The sequence below is a fragment of the Larimichthys crocea genome, chromosome I (genome assembly GCF_000972845.2).
Source record: "Larimichthys crocea isolate SSNF chromosome I, L_crocea_2.0, whole genome shotgun sequence".
NCBI classification, from domain to species: Eukaryota; Metazoa; Chordata; class Actinopteri; family Sciaenidae; genus Larimichthys; species Larimichthys crocea.
This window is the reverse complement of record NC_040011.1, coordinates 8017988-8044986: the sequence shown is the minus strand read 5'-3', so window position 1 is coordinate 8044986 and position 26999 is coordinate 8017988. Positions and strand designations below refer to the sequence as shown.

The following is a 26999-nucleotide window of genomic DNA, read 5'->3' as shown; positions in this document are numbered from 1 at the left end:
CAAAGACCGTGTCTCAGTGGTTCAGTACAGCAGAGATCCAGCTGTCCAGTTCTATCTGAACACGTACACAACAAAAGGCGAGATCCTTGACACTGTCAGAGGTTTAAGTCACAAAGGCGGAAGACCCCTCAACACTGGAGCAGCACTCCAGTACTTGAGGGATAATGTCTTCACAGCCTCTGCCGGAAGCAGGCGCCAGGAAGGAGTTCCACAGGTTCTCGTACTGCTAAGTGGTGGAAGATCTTTTGACAGAGTTAATGAACCAGCCTCTGCCTCAAACAAATGGGTGTCCAGATCTTTGCAATTGAAGCAGGGTGTCTGACAGAGGAGAACTGCAGACATATCCCATGATCCCAGTAAGGCTCTATTTGTGTCTGAATTCACCGACCTTCCTACTGTACAAGAACACTCTCTCTGTAATGGTAAGTGCTGGTGAGGGCTACGCCCATGACACCAACAGTAGCGGGTAAGACAGTGACAGATTGTTGCATACCAAGATCAAAAATATTGAAATTTACCGGTGAATGTGTACTTTACTGAATTGAGGTCAGCCATTGCCACTTTGACAATGCTCCAGTGTTGAGGGGTGTGCCTCCTCTGTGTTTCAGCCCTCTGACCGAATCCACAATATCCTCTTTTGTGGCATATGTGTTCAAATAGAACTGGACAGCTGGATCTCTGCTGTACTGGACCACAGAGACACGGTCATTGTTTTGCTCCACATTGAGTTTCTCTACAGCTCTCTCAACAAAATCACGCATGGCAGGGAAGCCTCTCCTTGTGCCATCAGAACCATCCAGAAGGAACACAATATCCTTTTTGGCAGTGTCAACTAAGGAAACACAGGAAAACAAAAAAAATAAAAAGCTTTGCAAAAACTACGCTGGTGGACTGTTTTTTCAAAGATCTAACACTGCCTACTTCAGTTTAGAAAAGGAGACCATATGTGGAACTAAACAATTATCACACTCAATTGCTTTTGTTTAGCGTAAGTTAAACTAGTCAGGTTGCTTTTCAGGCCAGCAAGGGACTATGCTCGTCAACATACCAGGTCCAGTTGGTGATTCTGCTGTGACGTCAGTAACCACAGCCTCCATGGAGGACTGAAGTTGCTGCTGGACATTGGGATAATCCGTGAATTCAGACACGAAAAGAGCATTACTGGGATCGTGAGATATTGTCTGCAGTTCTTCTCTGTCAGACCTCCTGCTTCCAATTGCAAAGGTCTGGACACCCATTTGTTTGAGAGCAGAGGCTGGTTCATTAACTCTGTCAAAAGATCTTCCACCACTTAGCAGTACCAAAACCTGTGGAACTCCTTCCTGGCGCCTGCTTCCGGCAGAGGCTGTGAAGACATTATCCCTCAAGTACTGGAGTGCTGCTCCAGTGTTGAGGGGTCTTCCGCCTTTGTGACTTAAACCTCTGACAGTGTCAAGGATCTCGCCTTTTGTTGTGTACGTGTTCAGATAGAACTGGACAGCTGGATCTCTGCTGTACTGAACCACTGAGACACGGTCTTTGTTGTCATCCACACTGAGTGTCTCTACTACTGTTTGGACAAAGTCTCGCATAGCTCGGAATGCACTTCTAGTGTCTTCAGACCCATCCAACAAGAACACAACATCCTTTCCAGTTGGTTTTCTCTCCACTAGAGAACATAAAATTTGAGACATATTTAGTTTTACGTGCCATAGTCAGTATATAAAAGTTCAACTGTACAAAACACCCCAGAACAGTGGCCATATTTAAAGAATATTGAAGTTTTCATTTTGCAGTATTTCTCTCTGTATCAATGTTTGTCATCCTGGTACTGGTTCTATGTTGAGACAATGTTGCAAATAGCAAATTGTTTACTTAACATGGATCCAAAAAAGCTGTGCATTATAGCTTTTCTTACCTATCACTTCTGTTTTTGAAATTTCATTTTTCATTTTTTCTTCTCTCATTGCAGCAACAACTTGTTCTTGTAGATGTGGAAGTTCAGCCATTTCAGAAACTGATAGAGCGTAACTTGGAGCATGTGATATCTTCCCCATTTCCTTGTGATCAGAGTTTTTTGTTCCAATGGTTAATATTGTGACATTGTTTTCTTTTAGCGAAGCGACAGGTAAATCCACACTATCACTTGATGGTCCACTACTTAAAACAACAAGAACTTGTGGTACGTTTTGTTTGTATCTGCTCCCTGAGGCAGCTGTGAATACATTTTCTTTAACATATTTTAGTGCTGCACCCATTTTGAGAGGTCTTCCTCCTTTGTGTGAGAGCCTTCTGACAGCTGTTAGAACATCTTCCTTCCTCATGAATGAATTCAAAAAGAAATTTGCCCGTGCAACATTGCTGAACTGAATCACAGCAGCTCTGTCTTTATTTGGTCCAATATTAAGTGTTTCTATTACTCTGTACAGGAAATCTTGAATGGCTGAAAATCCATTGCTGGTATTATCAGATCCATCTAAAAGGAAGACTACGTCCCTTCCTTTTTCATCACTTTCCTCTATTAACAAAAATAGATATAATTTGTATTAGGTTGATCACAATACATTCAAACTAATTTGTAAAAAAAAAAAACAATTAATCTGCATTCTTACCTGCTTTAGTTTCTTCCTTAACTCCCATTTGAGTAAGATGACCCATCAAATTTTGTTGAATGTGTGGGAGATTTACAAAGTCAGGGACTGAGTAAGCATAATTTTGTTCAGATGAAATGATTTGCATCTCTGCTGAATTTGACATTCTCGATCCAATTGCAAATGTGACAACCCCTGCAGCCTTGAGCATACTTGCTGGGCCTCGGGGAGAATCTCTAGATCTTCCTCCAGCCAACACAATGAGCATTTGCTTTGCACCTTCATTATGTCGACCACCAGCATTTGAAACAAAGACATTATCCTTCACAAACTGCAGTGCTGCTCCAATATACTGAGGCCTTCCACCTTTCAGTTTTAGGCTCGCAATGTGCTTAAGAACATCATCTTTTGAGTTATAGGTATTCAGACTGAAACTGAGTTCAGCATTGTTGCTATACTGTACAACAGCAACCTTATCTTTTCCTTTGTCCAGGTCAAAGCTTTCAACCATGTTTGCAACAAATTCACGTACAGCAGAGAATCTACTCCTGACATCATCAGATCCATCAATGAGAAAGACAATATCTCTTTTGATACTTGAGCTTGAACCTACAAGAGTCCACAATCATATAAATGTTGTTAGTTAACAATTGAACAGAAATTATGATTATTGTTAGGGTAACCAAATTACATGCGATCTACAGGGTTTGTAAAATGTAAAAAGTAAAATTAATACTTGTTTTCACTCACCTATACCATGGTGGACAGTGCCTTTGTGAGATGCAATCACTGAGAGCAATTGTTCCCTCACAAGTGGAAAGTCAGAATTCTCCTTGATAAAATATCTGGCTCTAGGATTGTCTACTAATTGCTCCATCTCCAACCTGTCTGCATTATACACTCCAACGTTGTAAAGAACAATTCCGGCATTTCTCAGCCTGTCCACTGGACCTAGGACATCATCTTCTGACCTTCTCCCACTTATGAGAATCAGTATCTGTGGGATTCCCAGCTGGGCTCTGCTTCCAGATGAAGCAGTGAACACATTGTTCTTCACATAATCAAGGGCTACACCAGTGTTCAAAGAGAGCCCTCCTTTCAGTTCCACAATGCTCAAATGACTTAAGACATCATCTTTCAGGAAGTATGTGTTCAGGAGAAAATCAATAGTGGGCTCTGTGCTGTACTGAGTCAAAGCAATTTGTACTTTGTTTGGCCCAATTTCTATTTGCTTGACAAACTCTCTGACAAAATCCAAAATGTGTCTTTGACTTGCTCTCATATTATCAGATCCATCAAGGAGAAAAACAATATCTGCACTCTGGAGTTTTAATTCTGAAATTATGGAAGTGTCTGGAAAAGATACAAACAAACATAAAAATCTAAGATTCATTTTTAATACACCCATAGTATATAATCATATAACTAATATGTCATTGTAGAAGTAATTTCTATAATGTTAAAATACAAATTACTTTTCTGCTTCTTACCAATACTTGGAAAATCAGTTGTTTCCTGAGCACCTCTCAATGTGGCTTCCAGAGATGGATGTATACTTTGGAGACTGTTAAAGTTTGTGACATAAAAATAATGTGCTGGCGTGAAAGAGATGGTTTGCATTTCCAATGTATCTGCATTCTTTGTTCCAATACTAAAAGTCTTTATTCCATTTTCTTTGAGTGACTGCGCTGGTCCTCTGACATCATCCCCTGATCTCCCACCACTAAATACATACAGATACTGAGGGACTGATTCAGCACGTCTTCCTCCAACTGAAGCAGCAAAGACATTGTCTCTGACAAACTCAAGTGCTTTGCCAATGTTGAGAGGTCTTCCCAACTTATGCCTCATCGTTCCAATGGAATTAAGCACATCATTCTTGGATGAATAGGAATTCAAGTAGAAATTGGGTGTGGCATCACGGCTGTATTGAACAACAGCAACTTGATCTCTGTTTTCACCTAGACTTAAACTTTCAACAATTTTTCCAACAAAGCCTCGTATCTCTTCAAAGCCATTTCGTGAGTCATATGATCCATCAATCAGAAAAACTACATCTTGTTTCTTAGAATCTGCAGCAAAGACAAAGGATGTATAATTAAAGGCAGGTACATTTTGTGATTTTCTGCAAGTAATAGGTAAGCATCTACAGTGACAGTTATTCAGCCATGGCCTAAATAGAAATCATCTCAATTTACTACACAATTTGTTTACGCATCTTACCAAAACTCGCTGTAGGAGTGGTTTCCTTTACGTGGTGGGAAGCCTCTCTTAACAATGAAGACACATCCTGCTTAGTAGTAGAAAGCTCCTCATAATTAGTAATTGAGAGTGCATAATTGGGTTCATGAGATATCGTCTGAAGCTCTATGGTGTCTGCGTCAGTTGTTCCAATGGCGATTGAGATGACACCAATCTCTTTTAACATTCTGACCGCAGTTTTTATGTCGTCTCCAGATCTTTCACCACTTAGTACTATGAGAATCTGTGGAACTCCCTCAAGGAGTCTGCTTCCTGATTCAGAAGTAAATACATTGTCCCTCACATACTGAAGAGCCACTCCAATGTTGTGAGGATAACCTCCTTTGTGACTTAGGCCTCTTACTGCATCAAGAACATCATCCATTGCTGAGTACTGTCTCAAGTTGAAATTAACCTCTGCCGTGTTGCTGTACTGGACCACAGCCACACGATCTTTGTTTGTATCAATGTTTAGGTCCGCCACTATTCTCTGGACAAAGTCCTTAATATCTGAGAATCTCTGTTCAGAATTGTCAGAACCATCAAGCAAAAAAACAATGTCTCTCCTGTTGGGATCTGTAATCACAGAAGCATTTAAACATTTAAGTTTAAGGGCATTTAAGTTGATTAAAATTTGTGATTTATTCTTGTAAACCATTTTGTTGACAAAACAGTGCAGCAGAGATGTTTTGCCTGGCTGAATTGGAGGGAACTGCGCAGACAACATTAAGGAAAGTCTAGTCCAACAGTTGACCAAAATGCAAAAAATTGAGAAAATAGGAATGTTATACTTTAATCATTAACTCACAGGTAAACCATAAAAAATGTACATAATTCTTTTCTTTTGTATGAATAAAGGGCACTACTCTCTTAAGGTGCAGACACAATGGATCCATTTACAGATCTCAAGTCAAGCCTATTCGTTTTCTATTGATAGCAGAAGATCCATGATGGATATGCCACAGTTTACTGACCAATGGGCAAATCTTAATTTGCATAAACACAAGTTGCCCTCAACTTTAGGAAAGTAAACCGCAACAGGGTCAAAAAAATCAGTGGATTGTGGTCTATGGAAATCTGACAATGCATGAAGTTGTGCATGCAGTATAAAACATGATACGTAACAGTCTTACCATGTGATACTGGTTTAATAGCAGGGGTTTCACCCCTTTTGATGGCGATGGCAGAAAATATTTGTTGTTCTATGTCTGCCAGATCACTGGAGTCCGCTGCAAAGAAAGCACGACTGGCTTCCTGTGATATAGACTGAATCTCAAGGTGATCTGCATTCTTTGTTCCCACCACATATACCATCACACCAATTCCTTTCAAGTTTTCTACAGCATTTCTGACATCATCACTGGACCGTCCCCCAGTCAAGAGAACCAAAATCTGAGGGACACCCTGTTGGTGCCTACTTCCAGAAGAGGCTGTGAAAACATGATCCTTGACGTACTGGAGAGCTGCACCAGTATTGAGAGGTCTGCCTCCTTTAGGCCTCAGAATTCCCACATTGCCAGCAACATGCTGCTGTGTTTTATATGTGTTCAGAAAAAAATCAACAGAGGGCTCTCTGCTGTACTGCACCACTGAAACACGATCTTTGTTCTCCTCGACATCGAGTTTCGCCACCATTCTCTCAACAAAGCCAATAACTGCTTGAAAGTCATTTTTCATTTCATCCGAGGAATCCATTAAAAATACAACATCACGCTGAATGGATTCAGTTTGATCTGCAGAAACTTTGACAGACACAAGGATGATGTTCATTAGGAATTACACTAAATAGAAAAAGATTCAAGTTAAAAAAGTAATAGATAGATAGATAGATAGATAGATAGATAGATAGACAGACAGACAGACAGACAGACAGACAGACAGACAGACAGTCTTACCTAGGCCACTCTGTAGTTTTAGTCTTGGCTGCTGTCGTGGCACCCTTTTCACAAATGACACAAGTTGTTGATAGATGCTCCCAAAATCATCAAACCGGGGCACAGAGAAAGCGTAGGAAGGGTTATGTGCAATCATTTGGTGCTCAAGTATGTCAGCATTTCTTGTACCTACACAGAATGGAACAACTTTGTCCTGTTTTAGAGCCACAGTGGCACTTGCAACATTATCTTGAGATCTTCCCCCACTCAACAGAATCAGTATCTGAGGTACACCTTCTTGATGCCGACTCCCAGAGGACTCAGCAAAAGCATTATTCCTCACATAGTCAAGAGCTGCCCCAGTGTTGCGCTGTCTGCCCCCTTTATGATTCAGTTGCGCAACAGCAGCAAGAACATCTTGTTTTTCTGTGTAGCTGTTCAAACTGAAATGTGTCTGTGGATCTCTGCTATACTGGACCACAGAAACACGGTCTTTGTTCTCACCAACATTGAGTGTATCAACCACTCTTTGGACAAAACTTTTAATTGCTGAGAATCCACTCTGTGTGTCATCTGACCCATCCAACAGAAACACTATGTCTCTTTGCGGGGACTCTAATTCAACTAGAAAAAATAGAAAAAACTGTTTCAGAATCAGACATATAGTACATAAGATAAAATACACTGGGATACTGGTGCAATCGCTACATATTAGATGGTTGGTAAAGTTACAAGTGGTGGTAATCAATCATTAATTACTGCAATAAACAAGGTGTTGGATGCAAGGATATTTAGGAAAATTGGTAGATGAAGAAATCATTGAGAAACTTGGAAATAACTACAAGATATCAAGCATATTCCTCTTTCACAAATGAAAGATGGAGAAAGCTGGAAATAATAAGTATAAATAAGTAATTCTTTAACTTCGCTCAATGATGTGATTATCATTGGCTCAAGGAAGAACACAAGAATAGAAAGAAAAGACATTTGCTGATGTGGAGATGTCAAGAAACGACTCTCCAGGGTACAAGATGAAAATAAAAAAAAGATGGGAGCCAAACAAGAGACAGCATAACCATGAAGTTGCCTCAAGCCAGTGGAGACAGTTTGAGAAATATGAAACTGATTGACTGACATTCAGAAGATGATGCAGTTTCATTTCAATTCAAACTGTAAAGGACCAAGGGTACTAAAATATAAACTGGATGTCAGTTTCTCAGATTCTCACAAATCTTTGACACTTCTTACCTACAACAGTTGGAGGCTCAGTTTGTATTGGAGCTTGGACAAATGCAGTGATCTCTGGCTGAATGGACAAAAGTTCACCAAAGACAGGAAGGTTGAAAAGAAATCTGTTGGAGAAGGCAATTGTTTGAAGCTCCTCCTGTTTAGTGTTTTTCATTCCAATGGCGAAAGACAGAACACCGATTTGTTTTAGACTTAATGCAGCTTCTGAAACATCATCACTGGATTTTCCACCAGTCAGTAAAAACAGAATCTGAGGTACTCCTTCCAGACGTCTACTCCCAGATGAAGCTGTGAAAACATGGTGTCTCACAAACTGTAGAGCAGCTCCAGTGTTTCGAGATCTTCCTCCTTTATGGCGAAGACTTCTTACAGCATAGACGATAGCTTTTTTGGATCTGTGAGTTTTTAAGTTGAAGTAAACTGTGGTGTCATCACTATACTGTATGACAGCCACTCTAACCTTATCTTCATCAATATCCAGCTCTTCTGCCATTCTTCTGATGAACTCTCGAATAGCTGGTAGTCCATTTCTGGAGTCATCCGACCCATCAAGGAGAAACACTATGTCCCTTTTCTTGCTCCCTGTGTCAACGAGGTGATACATGATAGATAGAAAGAGAATTCATGAACCAAGTGTTCAAGTCTTTTCTGCGTTCATGCATCAGCATGAGCGACTTCAGAGCAATCCAGAAAGAAAGATCCTCTGAAAGTGGTATTTCAAGCAGAACTACTAAAGAACCATCTTTTTATCAAAAAGATGTATGAAAGAATTTGTTGACTCATCTTCAACATTGATAGAAGTTGACAATTGGAAAGAGAAAAACAACTATAGAAGAATGTCATGCAACAGAAATGTGTCAAAACCTTTTGTAATCATTCATCAATCATTACTCTCAAGCAATTTATGTTAAATATTATTCAGAGCAAAAGTTTTATAGAGAGTAAAACTTATTATTCTTAAGATATATGATGTAATATTGTACTCCTATTTTAGGTATTCAAATGTTGAATTCTTACCTACTAAATCAGAGATTCCAGTCATGGTTTCTTCAGTGTCTTTGTTTATGTTCAATGTAGAAACAAGTTGTGCTTGGATTGAGGGCAACTGGGAGAAATCTGTAACCTTGTATGTGAAGCCAGATTTGAAGGCAATCATTTCCAACTCTGAAAGTTTGGCTTCCCCCACTCCAACTCCCACTGACACAATGTCATGTTCTTTAAGAGCAAAAGCTGAGCTTCTCACATTATCAGTGGACGGTTTAGTACTTAGAAGAATTAGAATCTGGGGCACTCCTTCTAGTCTTCTACTGCCAGTTGAGGATGTGAAGACACTGTGCCTTACATACTGGAGAGCTTTCCCAATATTAAGGTGCCTCCCACCTTTGTGCCTCAAATTATCTATGGCATTTATCATTTCATTCTTTGCCTTGTGAGAATACAGATCAAAGTTGACTTCAGGGTTATCAGCAAACTGAACCACAGACACTCTGTCTTGGTTCTCACTGATAGAGAGGCTCTCCACTATGCTCTTAACAAAACGTTTTATCTCTGGGAATCCATCTCTTGTGTTATCAGAGCCATCCAGGAGGAACACAATATCTCTTTTTACAGCATTGCTTTGTACTAAGACACAACAAATAAGATTCAGTTATTCTGACAAAACACCAGAAACCTCAGTAGAAATGTTTTTAACACAACATTAACAAAAGAGATATCACTTACCTTGCTGTAGGACTAGGGTCAGCTCTTCCTTTGGAAGACTCACATAGTTATTGAGCTTTTGTGGTATGGTGCTGAGCTCACTGAATTCCTTCACATTGAAAGCAAAGGAAGGGTTGTGTGAAATGGCCTCAATCTGCTTTGGGTCTGCATCCTTGACACCAACACCGAATGGTACGACTCCTCCTGTCTTCAGTGCACCAGCAGATTCTTTCACGCTGTCCCTTGACCTGCCTCCAGCCAAAACGATCAAAAACTGAGGGACAGCCTGTGCAGCCCGGCTACCATGCCTTTCAGACAAGATGGTGTCCTTCATGAATCTTAGAGCAGATCCTGTGTTTAGACTACGCCCACCAGCCAGTGTCATTCCGTTGACAGCTCTGATCACTTCATCTTTGGTTTGATAAGTGTTGAGGTAGAAACTTGGAGTTGGCCTCTCACTGTGTTGAACCACTGAAATTCGTACCTTGTCAATGCCAATGTCAAGTGGTTCAATTATTTTAATGATGAAATCCCGGATGTAGTTAAAATCTGCTCGAACATTATCTGTGCCATCAATAAGGAAGGCAACATCCCTTTCAGCTCCTTCAACTGAAAAGACAAAAACAGAATCAATTATTGCCAGTCAAATTTTTATGTATGTCACATTTATTCTATTTATAGAAACAGGGAAATGCTAAACTCACCCGTTTCTGTATCACCAACCACCGTTATTAACTTTGGCATGATTACTTCAGCAATAGCCGGTAGTTCAGAGAATCTTGTTTCATGGTAAGCCAAATCAGGAACAAAGGCAACTGATTTCAGTAGGTTGTCATCTGCTTGCCCAGAACTGACGGTGAAGGTCAGAATACCTCCCAAAGCCAAATTATCAGCAACAGTTTTAAGCTCATCCTGGGCTGGACCACCTGTGATCAGAACCAACACCTGCTGGACTCGCTGCCTCTTGCGTGATCCAGCTGATGGCAGGAACATGTTTTTAAGCGCATAATCCATGGCAGCTCCTGTGTTCAAAACTGAGCCTCCAGTGAGCCTGAGTTGAGAGATTCTGTCCACAACATCTTGCCTGTTGCTGAAGCTGTTCAGATAAAATTCAATTCTTGGACTTTCAGCAAACTGCAGGAGTCCAATCCGGACCCTGTCAGGACGTATATCGAGCTGGTTGACCACGTTGATAATGAAGTCTCTCACATATGGGAAGTTATTGCTGCCAATGTAGTTTGAGCCATCCACAAGGAAGACAATGTCTCGGATTACTTTTTGAGTCTGCACTGTGGTTATCTCCACCACTAAGAAAAAGCACAAAAACAAAGATTACAAGATTTCAACAGTGCTCACTGACCTATTATCTATACGTGCTATAAGGTTGCACTGCAAGTTGAAAGTCGAGGTAGAAGCCACTCCCTATGTGAACAACATATAGCCCCATCCCAACTTCTATCCAGATGGGTGATAAATAAAGAAAACAACATGGAATATCTTGGTCAATTGTTGTAAAGGTATACACAGTTTTTAGACTGTGAGTGTGTGTGTTTGGTAGCAAAGAGCACAAGGGGTCATGGAATCATGGTCAACATATTTCTACTCTTTACATTCTGGGCATTGCATAGCTCTATAGAATTGTAAAATCCTGTCTCAAGGGCGAATTCAGACAAAGCTTTTACGGCTGCTAAACCTACACAAATCAGACAAAGAAACCGTGTAATTCTCAGAGCATCCATAAAGGGTAAAATTTCACTGACAAGCAAATAGCATCTTCGTTCTAGGGTATCTGTACATATTTGAATGTGGTAATATGTTAATATTTGGTATTAAATTAAAGGCATTTTTATGCATATGAGAGTCATTAAAAAACTCAACTTTATACACACCAGCACTAACAGCAGAAACGCTAACATATTGGTCAAAACTGTCTTATATTTGGGTTGAAATCTGTTCTGAATTTTCATACATAATGGAGCATGATGTATAAATAGGTTTAGATTTATTGGAATGGAGCTGTATGAGTTACTCATTCATAGTCAGTGCACCTACAATAGATGGAGGTTAGCACACAACAAGTTTAAAAAAGCAGATAGGAGGACCAACAATGAAGCTAAGCAATGTACTGCTGTGGACAGAGGCAGCAACAAAATATATTTTAGCTACCTAAAAAAAAGCAATATTAGTTAAGGATACATTATACATTAGAATATTTTCACCGCTTTATCTTGACATTAGACAAATCTTTTTAATGTCTACTATAGGTAATACACAGATTATAGTTAAATAAGTTTTCAAGTTTCAAGTTTTATTCAAGTTTTTTTTTACTTATTTTGTCATTAATCCTTATTTCCATTTCATTAATTCATTAATGTAACTACTCCTTTAAATTTATTGAATGTGCTTAGAAAGTATTACCTGGCTCGGTGGGTACTTCGGTCACCATCATCCCAGCTAGTGTTGAGAGTGTATTAATCATTTCATTACTTTTCGATCTCAGTCCACGTATGTCCTTCAGCATGTATGCAGTAGTCTCAGCAAAGGCAATCTGCTTGAGTTCTCCTTCATCAGCAGCCTTGAAACCTCCAGCGAGAGTCAATACGCCCATTTTCTGCAGCTCTCTAACAGGTTTTACCACACTGTCACTGGACTTTCTTCCAGTCATCAACATTATAATCTGTGGTATGCCCTGTTCAATACGACTACCCTTCTCAGGTCGCAGCATATTTAACCGCACAAAGTCCAAGGCTGCTCCAGCGTTGACTATCTGTCCTTGTTTTTGTGTGATATGGGTCAAACCACTAACTATTTCATCCTTGGTTCTATAGGTGTTGAGATCCATCGCCAGTTGAGGAACATTGCTGAACTGGACTGCACCCACTTGAACTTCGTCTGGACCAATTGGTACGGAGTCGACAAACCGCTTGATGAATCCGCGGACGGCACCAATGACATTTGCACCCATTGTATTGTCGATTAGGAAAATCACGTCTCGTTTTCCGGCAGTCAAGGCTGAAAATAAAATAAAAAAACATTAATATGAGAATAACCCCTGAATTTAAGAATAAGAAATGTTCAAATAATAAATCTGTACTAAATGTAAGTACTAAATACTAACAAAGCCAACCAAAGATATTCTATAATTACATTTATATTTTTCATCTATATTGTATTCTATTAGATCAGATGTTAACAAATATTAAACTAAAAAAAAGAGGGACACCTTCTAAATGTTTAATCTTAAAGATGGATTCTTATGAGGCAAAAAATCTGATTTTGTCAAATTTACAGATTAATCATGTTTTGACAGACACAAATGAATAAGCCATGTGGTACCCTAAGCTTATAAAAAATAATGTTTAATAATGCATGAAATAATGCTTTGCAAAGCAGAGACTAGCCTGGAACTGACTTTGGCATTTTTATGTCCTGGTCATTCATAAAAGTTCATAAAATCATTTGATTTATTTTTGTTAACCTAATATAAGTCTAAGTGTATTTGATGGAACATTTTCTTTCTCAAAAGTTTATGCGAACCATAAGTTTTTCATTCATACAAAACTATAAATGCTTTAAGCTGTACCAATGAATACTTTTAGGCATATATGACATGACACGGCATGACATAATTTGGACATAATTGGCTCGTATGTATGTATGTATGTATGTATGTATGTATGTATGTATCTATCTATCTATCTATATATGAGCTTGCTGCTTGTTTTGAACATTTTTAGCAAGTCGTCATTAAAAATAACTTAATCATATAATTTTAATTATAATATTATTAATACAAATGTGTGATACTATTTTTTAAAGAACATGAAAGATTTAGTGTTTGTCATCTTTACTGTTTTATTGCCACCTCCATTGAGAATATTCTAAATTAATGTTTAGCACAAGCATATCTTACCTTGCACACTATATCACATATTTATTATGAACCCTTTAGGGATTTTTTTTTTTAAGTCCCCTTCCACAACCACAATACCCTGGCAACATTTACAGAGAAGTTACATACCTTCTGTGACCTCAGTCTGAACTATAATGGTGCGTTGGGCTACCCCGAGAATGTATGGGAGCAGCTGGTCACCCACGCTTGCCAATGCTCTGAAATGAGGTGCTGACAGGACAAAACTTTTATCTGTAGCAATTGCTTCCAGATCTGCAGTGGCACTGTCACCAATCGCCACAGCTGATGTAATAACGCCAGCCCTTTTAAGGGCCCGGTCGCCAAGACCAGTATCATCAGTGGATGGCCCAGCACTGATAACCACCAACATCTGGGGCACACCCTCCTCTGCCCTGCCCCCAGCTGATTGGCTCAAAAGGTTCTCAGCCACTTCCTCCAAGCCAGCGCCCAGGTTAGATTCGTCGCCACCTGAGTATGTCAGGCTCTTGACAGCTTCCAGGACTGATGATCTGCTCTCATAATTATTTAGATAGAACTTTATCTCTGGGTTGGCGCTGTACAGGGCCAAGGCCACCCGAACAGTGTCCCTGCCCACATCAAGGTGCTGAATGATTCTCATAACCAAATCACGCACAAAGGGGAAGTTTTCTGGTCCAACGTTCTCTGATCCATCAATTAAGAGTACTAGGTCAGCTGAATCTTGCGCTTTAAGGAGAGAGAGAGAAAACAAAACAAAATGGAACTTGTGAAAGCGTTAACATAGTGAGACAGGGACAAGAACTCGTGCTAGCATAACATTGCATGTGTCAAGTGACATTCAAAGTGAACACATCAATAACAACATTGCAAAACACATCATACTGCATGTAGGCTGAACCAAGGAGATTTCATAAGGGATGTAATTTGCTGATTTTTTTTTCTACATGTAGGTTAGCAGATTGTTTAAGCTGTGGTGCCATGTTGTTGATTGGATATGGATTACAGTAGATTAAGTGTGACTGTTGCAGTACAGTGCAGTAGTGTTGTAGTCAGGATGAATACCAACCACTGACATAAGTATAAATTAGGTAACTGAGTGTGCGTGTAAGGCAAGAACTTTGGAGAGCTAGAGTGCTGCTAATTAACATTAACCACTAGGAATTAAATAAATGCTAATTTGTTAACATGCTAATGTTAACATGCTAATGTTAATTAGCATTAGCCACTAAGAATTAAATACATGCTAATGCTAACATGTTAATGCTAACATGCTAATGGTAATTGCTAGCGCGTCAGCGCATCAGCGCTAACATGCTAATGCTAACATAGTAATGTTAACATGTTAATGTTAACATGTTAATGCTAACATACTAATGTTAACATGTTAATGCTAACATACTAATGTTAACATGCTAATGCTAACATGCCAATGCTAACATACTAATGTTAACATGTTAATGTTAACATGTTAATGCTAACATATTATTGTTAACATGCCAATGCTAACATACTAATGTTAATTGCTAGCACAACAGCGCTAGCTGTTCCTGTGTCTAAATAAACATGTTAATAATGACTATTTAAGGTGTGCTGTTTGAATACACACCCCCAGCAACAGCAAACTCGTCACTCTCAGAATTTTCTACTACTGAATTTGCTGAGAAGTGTCAGTGTTGTATGGGGAGAGTCACGGGCCAGAGTCACGCACACTCAAAATTTCTTTAGAGATTTTCTAGTTTTCCACTTCTTGTATGGATAAATAGCCAAAAATGTTTAATGTGGCTGAATGACTTGTTACTTAGTTGTTGGTATTTTAAATGTGTAAAAAATATAAGTATAAATTAGTTAGAATTATTTGTGCAATAATAATATAAAACAATAAAAATAATTCATAGTTTTATTACAATTATTACTGATTTTAATGTGTAGAAAAAAACAAAGTATACCATTACAAGGCTTTACTATGATGACAAATGCAATTTTAAAAGAAAAACAATGGATGGAAGAAATAATCAATCATAAACCCTAAATAAAATTCCTTATTAAATTTGTGTGATATGTTGATTGTGTATGTTAAAGCTCCACTGTGTTCAGCCTTCCCATGCAGACTCTTGTTACGGACCTCAGATAAAGTGACCAGTCATGATCCTGTGACCTATCCTTGGTGCCTACAAGTTTACAGTACTTGAGAATATATTACATGTGATTTCATGTTAAATGTCAAATGTCAAATTTGTTTCCAATTCATCTTGATTTGAATCATGTGTGCAAAGTTGCAATGTTTTAATTGGATTTTTTATGTATGTAGTTTCATAGAAATGTGCTTTGTTATTTCAGTAGTGTAACATATTGCACATCATTTCTGGACATCTACATATAAAAATATTCTCAAAGTACTTCTTTTGCAGGTCAAGGATGAGTTCATGCAGGTTCATCACTGTTTCAAATACAGAATATTGCACATATTTTACACAGAAAGACATTGTGACTGATAAAGACAAACATTCAAAGGGGAAGACACGTAAGCAGTTGTGCGTGGTTAGCTATTGTTAAAAGCTCAATGTTTGATTTTCAGATGTGATGTTATAAGGTATCCCGAGACCATGTTTTTTTTCCAAAGTTTTTCTGAAGGATTGTTGTTAATCTGTGGTGTCACTATATGTGTCCTCTCACATACTTGTGTCTAATACCAACAGGAAACTGAAAATAAATTAAATTTAAAGTTTATTGCTGTATGCCAACACAGATCTCTTGATCCTCACTCATTGTATTTGTTCTCTCTAACTCTCTAATCTAAGATGCTATAACAGTGTCAATCACATGCAGATCTTATTGTGATTTTTAAAGCATTAAGGGCATATTAAGACAAAACAAGTGATGTTAATTTTGCAGGTGGATAGTGAAAGGTTATTGTGGTTAAAAAAATACTTCATTGTGTTAATAATAAAATCCAGTCACGACCACATATGCAGCAGCTTCTTCCTGCACATGTAGACACATTAGTATGGTAGTGACACTGGTCCCATTTCATTACCTGTCCCTCCTCCAGCCACGGGGGCCTCGTTTGCCACAGGAGCACCCCCTGACCGGGTCACTGCGCCGCAAAGCCCCACTACTAAATCTTGAATTATATCCCGCAAAGTCAGGAAAGAGTGCACATTGAACACATGAGTGTTATGGGGATGGCTAGCCATCTCCCTGAGCTCAGAGTCCACTGCATCCTGAACTCCAACTGCAAACACCTCCACGCCTGCAAACCGCAACACTTGAGCTGGCATGGCCACATCATCCTGAGAGCGCCCGTCTGTTAGCACCACCACCACCTGAGCCACTCCTTCAACAGCACGGCTGCCCGCAGCAGTGGTTAAGTGTGTACGAATCAGGAAATCCAGGCCCAGGCCAGTTCGGGTGCCCCCACCACGGTAAGACATAGCCTTGATGTGTGACAAGACTCCCTGTGTTGTGGAGTAGCTGTTGAGCTGGAACTCAGTTTCCGGCTTGTAATTGTAAGTCACAAGGGCAAATTTAAACCTGTCCCCTCCAACCTGGTGAAGTGCTTGTGTCAAGCTGTACAGAAATTGTCTGACATGCTCAAAGTTCTCCTTTCCAATACTCCAGGACGAATCCACTAGAAAGTATATATCAGCTGCCAACCCGTGTGCACAATCTTCAAAAAAGAGTGTTTGGAGGACAGAAGTGAAGACTTGTGAATAGATGCTTTGTGTTTGGTTCCACAATATTGTCTTGGTGCCAAACATTAATGCTGTTGCACAATACAACTGAAATGTAATTCTGACAACATCATTATCAAAAGCATCTAAGTGGAGGCCTCCATTTTATTTTTTGTGTTATGTCTGTTCTAAAAAAAAGATTAAAATAGTAATACAAATAACTGAAAAATATCCAGTTTACCAACAATGCTCATTAAAAATAATTAAAAATAAATAAAAAAAAAACATTACCTTATCTTATGAATGTGTTTGTTTGTTTTTTATTAGGATGTCATAACCACTTTTATAAATCCCACCTTTCTTTAGATTCTGTAGATTATATATTTCTTGGAGAGCAAAAACATAAAAATGATCCTACTGAGCATTGCTGAAAACTGGAAAAAGAATTACAAACAGATCGATCATCTGCATAATGAGCACAACCTGCTGACAACAGCTTAATTAAGTACAACTTACCATCCTGAGCATCAAGGCGAGGGAGGAGTCCTGCAAACAGGATGCCCAGGAGGGCACACAGCGGTAACAACCGATGCCTCCTCATCTTCTATCACCGAAACAGCAAAGGGGGCACCTGTAAAACCAGAAAAAAAATAAATGACAGAGGAAGCACAAAGACCTGCCCTATCCTAATACCACAAAGCCTGTTACCACAAAGAGTAGCCTGTCCAATCCTTGCATTTCCAGAACAGTTTGGTATGCAAGTTTGACTCATAGGGATATCCTTTTTTTTGCACTCCCTATTTTCTGCTTCTCTAAATATAACACACAACATTGCATAAGTTTGTCTACTTGGCCAAGAGGGCAACATTTAGTCTCTGACACACCACACAAGAGAAAAATTCCCTTTTGCAGTGTATGCTGTGAGATATTTTACTGCTAGTACTGCTGAAGTGTCACTGTGTCCAAGCAAGCATGGCTGGCAAGTGTGGCATGTACATGATGCCCAAGCTTTAAAACAGGCATGACAACTGGCATTAAAAGCTGCTATGTTTGAACAAAAAATGAAAATGGAACCATCAGCACTTTTCTCACCTTTTGGTTTTGATTTGTAGGTAAAGGAGCTGCAGCATGTGTTGTTATATCAGTAGCAGACCTGAAGAGTGGTAATGATCAAAACCACCTGTTAAAACGACCAGCCAACGTGCTTTAGTAATTAACTCTGCTTGGCAAAGACTGTATTTTCCAGCTCACAAAATAATGTGTTCTTTAGGGGGCTGTTGTTACTGGAAAGTCCGGCTTCATGGCAGGGGTGTTTTCTATTTAGTCAGATTTTCCCCCATTGCCATGTTAAGTAATGTCGCAGGAAATGAAAGGAAGGTCACACACGGCTCACTACTGACCTTATAGATTCAGCTTATGGAGTAAGTGTGTGAGGTTGAGAGAAGAAAGAAATAATCTGTAGTTTACTAATTTAGCCAATATTACAGGAAATGTTTCAAACATAAACTCGAATATGATACCAAGTATGCATGTAACTTACCGGTATGTTAATGTAGTTATAGTCAAACTTTTTTTAAGCAGGTTACAAACAGCATTGTCTGTCAATCTTTTGATATCAATAAATAATGCCTAAACCACACGTTCAAACACAGGAATGTTGCTGCAGCCAGTAGTGATAAGCCTTAAAAATGTCCTCATCACACCAAGATGTCCTCATGAAGAAATCTAGACAAAAACATGCACATACCTGTACTTTCATACTTGTGAGGACTCTGTTTGATACTATTCATTCCATGACCTGTATCCCTAAACCTAACCATCACAGTTACATACAAAGCTTACCTGTTTCTCTTAGGCCTATATCTATATTATTATTTTTAATTATGTTTTTATCCCTTTTTTGTAAGTCACTTTGGAGGGCTTTCTTTCGGCTGGTGACCTATCTCTCTATCTCATATCAACTATTCTTATCCTAACCACACTCCTACATACATACACTCTTTTTAACAAAACCACACCCTAACCCCTGTGCTTGAACCTAACCTCCAATCAGTTTGCCTACATGCCATCTCTATATCTGAAACCCCTGGGACCAGTATCAGCTAAGAAAGGTTGACTCTGGTCAAAGCCAGAAGGGGAGACCATATTATAGCATACTGCTGGGATCATTGTTTTATTCCCAGTGTTATTTATTAAGACTTCCTTAGCACCTTTTATAGATTTTATTTTTTTTATTTCTTTGAATAAGATGTTTTATCATTACCTCATTACGTACATTGTATCTCATTTTCTACATTAATCTAACTTCTAATCTTAACCCTCAAACAACCCTTTGAAAAGGAGGAATTGGCATAACTTTCCTCTTGGTCTAACACTCACAATGGTGGACAGGCCAAGAGAACACACACAAACAACCTATTAAATTTCAGACCACCCTGAGGTGATAAGTCCAAAAAGACTCAGGAGCAGGAGCACAAGAGCAATTACATTTTAACACAGCAAAGTAAACTTAAAACTGCAAAGCTCAAAATCAAATGTTCACACAACCATATAAATACTGAAAAATAAAATGTCTTCCATTAAACTAATAATGGGGGAGTGAAGGTAGGCAACTATTAGCGTCCCAGAGAAGTCTCTTTAACAGCCTCTGTGCCTGCTGGTGCACAAACAATAAAACTCAGAATTAAGAGCAACTGTAATGTGTACTGCAAGAAAAGCAGTATGTAGGTAATTAGTTTGGTCAAGTTTATTGTGTGTCTACGTTATTGGGAATAAAACAGGAGAACTTCTAGAATGTGCAAGGCGTTTGGATTTTCCAGTGCCAGAAAATGTATGTGTAATGTGTTTTTATAATGATGTAGGGCAACTGTGCAGACACTGACAATTATTAACACCCTCTAGTGGAAAATATAGGAATAACACAGTGTGATAGATCCTGATTTTCTATTTCTAAGTAACACATAAAATGTATACTGGTAATCTGAATTTTATCATGAGTGTGGTAGGTAGGTAACATATAGAAAATATCTTTGTGTCTTTGTGTGTGAGAAAATCTAACTTGTGAGGCTACAAAATTATATGAATGCAAAACTAATTTTTAAAAAAAAGCATTTTTGAACTCTGTCCCTCCTATTTTCTGCTTTCTCTAATTTAATTCCAGTTGTTATTTTCAGTGGAGTTGAATATAAGCCCCTACTGTACCAGTGACATCATGTGCTGTGAAGGTTTTTAACTGACTGTGGGTCACCTGAGTGTTTATGTGTTGAAACACCAAGCTGTGGGCGTGAATCGATTTATCTGTTTGGACATATCTAAAACAACACACGCCAACAAACATTGTCAATAACGGGCTGCCCAGTAGAAGCACAGCCCTGATATGTTTGACTACAGAGCATTGAGCAGTTCATGGTCTTTCTTAAGGGTACCTCCCTACTCAAATGAATCTATCCATGTCCAGCTGGCATACTTCCAGTCATAAACCTGCCTCCCTTAACTTTAGGTTACATTGACCAGTGCCCCAGGGAAAGCCAGGGAAACCCAGTCAGTAATAGGAATACAACAAAATCCATTATGGCACATAGAAATTGATTACTGAAGAGTTTTTATTTTTATTTTTTTTACAATTGCTAATTAGGCTTCTCGGCTATTTAAAGAAAAACTGAGAGAAAAGAAAAAAAATTCTGACTAGCAACTTCAATGAAACAGAGGCAGATTTAACATGAACCATGTGCAGCCTACATGACAGAAATGCAACATGCAACATGATTTTGGTTTTCCTTACATTATGTCTGATTCTAAATCTTGGCAACAACAACCCATACTAATTAACTCTCAGCTGTGGAAAATGTCCAAGTTACCCTGTGATCTTGACCAAATGCACTTCACTCCTATTTAAGTTAAATTATGTTTTGCTGTGGAGAAAAAGAGACCCTTTCACAGGGATAGGAAAGCCTGGGTCAGCTTGGCTTGAATCAAAGCCATCCACAATACACAGCAATAATTAATTATATACGCATGGCTGACGTATTTGAAGCAATGCTGCAGTGAGTTTCATTCGTTGGAGTCACCATGTTTATACTTTGCTGTGTCTACTGTTTATGCAGACCACATTTACAGATGAAAATGATGAATTGGTGGAAAAAGAACTAGCGGTGCATTTGTATTCAGTTTTTGGTCAGAACTAAAAACGAAGAATTCAAGTGGAGTCATTCTGTAGTGCCTGAGGAGACAAAGATGACTGCACAGTGTGATAATCTTGGACAATATATTTCAAACAAATAAGGTCTAAATAAGTATCCTTTGAACAGAATTCCTGCATTCATCTGTATCCCAGAAGTGCCCCAATGCTGTCACTATCCACATTTAGGGCCTAAATCACTAAGTTCCTTTATTTCAAGGAAATCTAATCTCTCTTGGACACTGCAACAGATGTTTGTGTTCTCCACTCATGCTCATGTGATTTCAGGTCACTCAAAAGCCACTTCTCTGCAGAGTTTGCCAGGCCTGGTCAATGTGTCAACACTATGGCTTCCCCTCACCACCACAGAAAAAACATAGTAGCACACAAGACTCCTGTTTTCACTGATACTAACAGACAAAACAACAGCAGCATGGGGGATTACACTGGAGAAGAAAGTTAATAAAGAATGCAAATTACTTCACTGTCTTAAAGCTGCATACATTTTTTCCTATTTTTTGCCACTTGAACTTTGAAACAAGCTAAACAAACATTTGGAGGCATTACATTAGCATTTATTATATTTTATATTTTATTTATTTATTTGGACTGTGTTTGTAATAACCCTTTGGTCTGCACCAACTCCTGAGGGAAACATCTGTCTCTTTGGTAGCTAAATGCTCCACTGTGTTTCCCAAGGCTCTAGGCAACTGTGTCTGCTGTTTGATGCTGCACTGGGTTTATCTTTTTTTTTTTTTCCTTTTTTTTTCTGGGGGGGGGGGGACGTTGTTACAGTGCCTGCCCTTGAGCTTTATTATAAAAAAGGCAACTTTAATTTGCTCACTGATACATTTCATTGTTACATATACAGTACTCTCTGGTATAAATCTCTGTATAAAGTCTCTGTCAGCATCCCAAAATTATTATTTGGACTCAGCCCAAATTATTTGCACCAAACATGAATTCTGACATTCCTGGGGAACTCAATGACTGCATTGTTAATCTGTTCTTTCTGAAAAACAGACTTACCCACTGCATACACCATATAAAACTGCAACCTCCAAACTATGTGATGAGCATCTTAGGAATTATTTGGAAGTTTTTATTTGGAGAAGAATAAGACAGTGACAGTAACAAGTATAGTCAGAGCTCCCATGTAAGAAGATCAATGTGAAGTTGAGGAATTTCGACATGCACTCTATTCTATTAGACTGTGTTTTTAGTTATTACCACTGAGAGTTGCCAAAGCAAGATTTTTTTTTAAATCTCATACATGAGATATCATTGGTCATCCATCATATACTGTAGCATGTCTGAGCCTGTGAGCATAGCAGAGACAGCCATATATCTCATCGTTGTGTAATGATACCAAAAAGGTGAAGAAGATGAGGAGTTATGACCTGTTAGCACTTCCACTTGTGTGTCTCTACGATATGGTGTGTCACCACTTAATCTTTATGTGTAATCCAGTCACCAGCATAAAGTGACAGGCTGCAAAGAGAGCGCAGCATTAAAGTAGTGAGCAGTTTATGTTCACACACTGCTCTGTATATTGTATATAGCAGGATTTTGTCAGTGTCAGTTTGTATTTACAGAGCAAGATAGACACTGCAATGTGCCCATGAGCACTCTGAAGCACGTTTACAGCTGGACCTCACATGCTCATTTATTGCAAAGACCACACACACACACACACACACACACACACACAAACATGCATATAAGTAAACACACTCACACAAGCTTTCAATGCAGTGCAGCACAAAACTACATTAGCCTCAATGACATATACCAGCGCTATTCACTTTTACACCAACTACGTCAAGCGGACTTCCAAAGGAAGATGAACGTGACTCTGTCAATAAAATGTTTGAACAAAACGTGAAAATTCCAAAAAAGCATTTTAGTAGCCAAAAAAAGTGCATTTCAGCATCTTTCAGCTAATTGTTTTGGCCCACAACTTTACTGTTTTGGCTCAATATTATCATCAACATCAATTTCAGCTGTAGCAGGCAGTGTGTTTTCAGCAAAACAGCTCTAAAACCCCACTACACGCCATCTGCTCAGCATCAAATCACAGCTAAAAAGCCTGATACTTTCCTCAGGCATTAGTGGAGACCAAAACAGAGCTAAAGGGATAATGTTCATTTTTTTCTGTTTACAGCTTGTTTCTACTGCCCCCAAGTTGACAAAAACAGTTATTGCAAGTTTATGTGCATGTTTAAGAATTATTTGTTTGAGTGGTGTTTTTCATCTTTTGGCTTTTCAAAGTAATATAGATGGAATTTTTAGAAGTCTAGATTTTCTAATTCAATTAAAGATAAAATACAGACCTTTCCCATACACATCTGAACAAACTCTTGCCAGAGACAATGAATAAAGTAGTGTCAATGCAGTATCTCCATGAACTAGGTGAAAAAATAACAATTCTGCTCTATGATTCGTGTTCAAAGGCAACACTCAAGTGTTAATATAATAGCAAATGTGCTAGTTTCCCAGTGCAGAGAAAATAAGATACACAGATACTTTGAAAAACTTTTCCAACACCAAATAGTTGCATGTAAGCATAACAAGTGGAGAACCTGCCACGCTGACAAATCTGTGTTTGGTGACTAACGCCTCAACCAGTGTACAGCAGATATGAAAATCTATGATCAAAATCATAAAATCATTAAAGCGTGTGCAGGCCACATGTTATGCTCTGGGCTTAAAGGATCCTTTTGACAAATTGCCTCAACTTTAGCAGCTCCCTTAACACTTAATTACAGACTGAAAGCATGTACATATCAATTATACTGTCAACAAGAAGAAGATATGCATAAATCTAATCTAAGAGATCAATAAAATAAGTCACAAGGGATGTGAGTCATATCTATTTTAGTTAACAGCTCAACACTGCCACTCACTGGCATTGTGCAAGGAAATATCATTCGTACACACAGTATGTATAAGTTACCTTGCCTTTATGAAACAATCACAAGACTGTGTGTACGTGCACACTCAACCCACCCTTCAACTGGAAGAATTGTGATGTGACATGTGTGGTACAGATGAGAGGAGGATCAACGATGAAGTTAAAAAAGAGGCGTGGGCGGAAGGTTGGGCGGGCAGTTCCTATACAGCTGGTGTGTATTAGTCCGTCTGACACCTAGCAGATGTGTGTTCAAGTATCATGGCCAATCGAAGCTTGCAGGGTTAGGGCTGAGTTCAAGTATTAAATGTGACATTCAGGTAATGAGATCAGTAAGGTAGCCAATAGGTCATGTGTTGTTAATCAATCAATCAACACCTCAAAATGGCCACAAAAAGTCCAACATGACCAAAACGTAATGCTAACATCACCCACAAACCTGGTGCTCTCACTAACTGATGCATAATAGTCTGATTGGTTACTCTCGTAGATGGTTGTTTCCTTAAAAGAAGGACATTGGAGCAACAGTTGAGACTAGACAACAAATGGGACTAGACCTTTCTGAAAAATGTTCCAACTTTCCAGTCATCTGTGCTGCATAATGGAAAAAAGACAAAAAGCTGGAGAGAGTAGAGTAGTCATAAAACACACTAATGCTTGATTTATGCAGCATATAAAAAATCCTTTGTTATTAAGATTCATCCTGATGTAGCTCTGCCAATAAGAATTTAGATACTAACTCCTAAAGGGAGCTGTAGTATTGTCACAGTGGAGGTAGTAAATTCTATGAAAATGTTTCAAACACATAAAACCAAATCTGGAGCACACATCAAGTTTCCTCTTGCTATTGAGCGGTGACCAAGTTTTTCCTCTCTGTATCATAGCAACGGGTTACATGCAAACATAAAACTACATGGAAGCAGTATAGCTCATAAGATGTATTTATGACAAATGTCTAATTTAATATCATTAAGTTGTGACAACAACTGCAATAGTAATGTACATCAAATCCCACATGCTAAACACTGCACTGCAGACACAGCTGAATTCCTCAGTTTCTACTTGGATGGTCTTGTAGGAGAAGTGGAAGATTAATGGCTCACACCTGGTCCACTAAACCCTATAGCCCACCACCACCACCCGCTCCACCTCTTTTGTCCAATGGACCAAACCCCTTCTGGTTCATCTGGCCAGTAGTGTGGAAAACATTTTCCTCACACTTTTTCACTCCTGTACTCGTTTCAGAGAGGGTGTGGTTTTGGGCTACTGCTGCAATGGAAACATCTACCCATCCAACAACTCTTCTTTAGAGCGCGCAAGCGGGTGTGGACATTTTAAACATTTAGATGTGACTGTACCATTACCAACATATTCCCTGTTTAGATTTAATTGAAAGAACAAAAGAGCATTTCAAAATAAAAATGAGGCATTGAAAGATGAATTTCTTAATGTGAGATATAGCAGCAGGTTTTGATAGGAGACTTCAACAATCTGTTGCATTACATGATGCATTAATTACACAAAATGTGCATTTGACCGTACAAAGTTCAAACCTTTGATAAACTGAAATTAATCAGTGTGAAGCAACACTGTACAGCCTCAATACTCACTTATCCATCACAACTTTAGAGCATCTTTTTCTCTTTCCACTACAATTACTTGACACCTGTGCAATAAATTAAACTTTGCAGATGCTTTGCAGATGCAACATTTTAAAACTACTGGAGAGGGAAAAGAGAGCATACACACCCCTCTACACTCACATGCAGCGTACGTAACATTGCTGAGGTCTCCTTCTTCACCCTAACTGCGGCTCACCTCTTGCCCTTGCAGCACTCTCACCACTAAAGTATAGGTTTCAGCCATGCTGCTAAACTCATGCTGTCTGATATTTATGAGCTATAAGCCAAAAACTCTCTGCAACCCTGTGATTATGACACCCATCATAAGCTTACATGTTATGACTAGAAACTATGCTATGGTCAATGCACTATTTATAGTCAACATAAAGTGCAATCAAGGTCAATCCTTAAAAGAGTAAAAGCTGAGGAATGAACCAGGCATGCATTTGTAAAAAGCAAGCAGAAAAATCACCTTGAGAACATAGCAGATATGAAACTTACCCTGAGCTGAAGTAGCCGTACTCCACTCTATTTGTTTTTGAAGAAAAATGATCAATTCTGTAAAATGTAAGCTAAACTTTTGTTCATTATCCTCCTGGTAAAATCCCCTTGCTGGCTTTTTCAGCACCCTCCAGAGGAAGGCTGCTGAACAAGGCGGTGATAAGGTCACTGATAAGAGATGTGCAGAAAGAGGGGTCCTGAGTGAAGAGAGGAAATGGTTGAGACAGAAAGAGACAGACACCCGCCCGGTCTCAAACCAGAGGAGCTGTGGTGCTGAGTTCAAGGCTGGGATGGGACAAACTTCCAAACTTCTGGAGTTCTGCCACCTCTCTCTTCCTCCTCCCACTTTCTCTAAAGAAAGGAAAAAAGAAAAAGAGGAGGGAGAACCGGGCGGGGGGGGGGAGTAAATGAAAACCAGACACATAGCCCTGTTTGGTCTGGATGCGAGCAATGGGGAAGATGATGTCACAAATCTGGAGCGGGATTTTTATCCTTACCTTTTCCTACATCTTGCCATTTCTCCAGCTACTACTGTAGAGCCCTGTTTCCTACATTTCAGGTATCGTCTGTTTTTAGAAACCAAAGAAAGAA

The 26999-nt window shown here is 39.0% G+C and overlaps 3 protein-coding genes across 4 annotated transcripts; all 3 read right to left on the bottom strand.

The window, feature by feature from the left end:
* Positions 1-533: 533 nt before the first annotated feature.
* LOC113744008 (collagen alpha-3(VI) chain-like) lies at positions 534-2518 on the bottom strand. Its single transcript, XM_027278992.1, has 3 exons — positions 1898-2518; positions 1049-1648; positions 534-832 (listed from the first exon to the last, which is right to left on the bottom strand). Exons 1-3 carry the CDS (start codon positions 2301-2303, stop codon positions 534-536), a joined length of 1305 nt encoding a protein of 434 aa, XP_027134793.1. The 5' UTR covers positions 2304-2518.
* Positions 2519-2559: 41 nt separating this feature from the next.
* Positions 2560-5583, bottom strand: LOC104940384 (collagen alpha-3(VI) chain-like). 2 transcript variants are annotated; one of them, XM_027274363.1, is made up of 4 exons: positions 4794-5583; positions 4061-4642; positions 3321-3923; positions 2560-3179 (listed from the first exon to the last, which is right to left on the bottom strand). In XM_027274363.1, the coding sequence occupies exons 1-4, from the start codon at positions 5536-5538 to the stop codon at positions 2575-2577; spliced, it is 2535 nt and encodes an 844-aa protein (XP_027130164.1). In that variant the 5' UTR covers positions 5539-5583; the 3' UTR covers positions 2560-2574. The 2 variants fall into 2 exon arrangements, with proteins under 2 accessions (XP_027130164.1, XP_027130195.1); XM_027274394.1 differs by lacking the exon at positions 2560-3179 and having other exon boundaries at positions 3236-3923.
* A 3335-nt stretch (positions 5584-8918) lies between these two features.
* On the bottom strand, positions 8919-26686 carry col6a3 (collagen, type VI, alpha 3). The gene is made up of 7 exons (XM_027278987.1): positions 26409-26686; positions 17714-17828; positions 13656-14252; positions 12053-12646; positions 10339-10941; positions 9656-10243; positions 8919-9556 (listed from the first exon to the last, which is right to left on the bottom strand). The coding sequence occupies exons 2-7, from the start codon at positions 17796-17798 to the stop codon at positions 8919-8921; spliced, it is 3105 nt and encodes a 1034-aa protein (XP_027134788.1). The 5' UTR covers positions 17799-17828; positions 26409-26686.
* Between the last annotated feature and the right edge of the window lie 313 nt (positions 26687-26999).

What these genes read in the sequence shown, in the direction of transcription:
- LOC104940384 (XM_027274363.1), bottom strand. Translation starts at nt 5,538, where the DNA reads ATGTTGTCTGCGCAGTTCCCTCCAATTCAGCCAGGCAAAACATCTCTG. An exon ending in AACTGATTTTCCAAGTATTG is followed by an intron (nt 3,924 to 4,060) that starts GTAAGAAGCAGA and finishes TATCTTTTCCAG; the next exon opens with ACACTTCCATAATTTCAGAA. An exon ending in CACTGTCCACCATGGTATAG is followed by an intron (nt 3,180 to 3,320) that starts GTGAGTGAAAAC and finishes GGACTCTTGTAG; the next exon opens with GTTCAAGCTCAAGTATCAAA.
- col6a3 (XM_027278987.1), bottom strand. Translation starts at nt 17,798, where the DNA reads ATGAGGAGGCATCGGTTGTTACCGCTGTGTGCCCTCCTGGGCATCCTG. An exon ending in CGAAGTACCCACCGAGCCAG is followed by an intron (nt 10,942 to 12,052) that starts GTAATACTTTCT and finishes GCTTTTTCTTAG; the next exon opens with TGGTGGAGATAACCACAGTG. An exon ending in GGTTGGTGATACAGAAACGG is followed by an intron (nt 10,244 to 10,338) that starts GTGAGTTTAGCA and finishes TTGTCTTTTCAG; the next exon opens with TTGAAGGAGCTGAAAGGGAT.
- LOC113744008 (XM_027278992.1), bottom strand. Translation starts at nt 2,303, where the DNA reads ATGAGGAAGGAAGATGTTCTAACAGCTGTCAGAAGGCTCTCACACAAA. An exon ending in TTCAAAAACAGAAGTGATAG is followed by an intron (nt 1,649 to 1,897) that starts GTAAGAAAAGCT and finishes TATGTTCTCTAG; the next exon opens with TGGAGAGAAAACCAACTGGA. An exon ending in AGAATCACCAACTGGACCTG is followed by an intron (nt 833 to 1,048) that starts GTATGTTGACGA and finishes GTGTTTCCTTAG; the next exon opens with TTGACACTGCCAAAAAGGAT.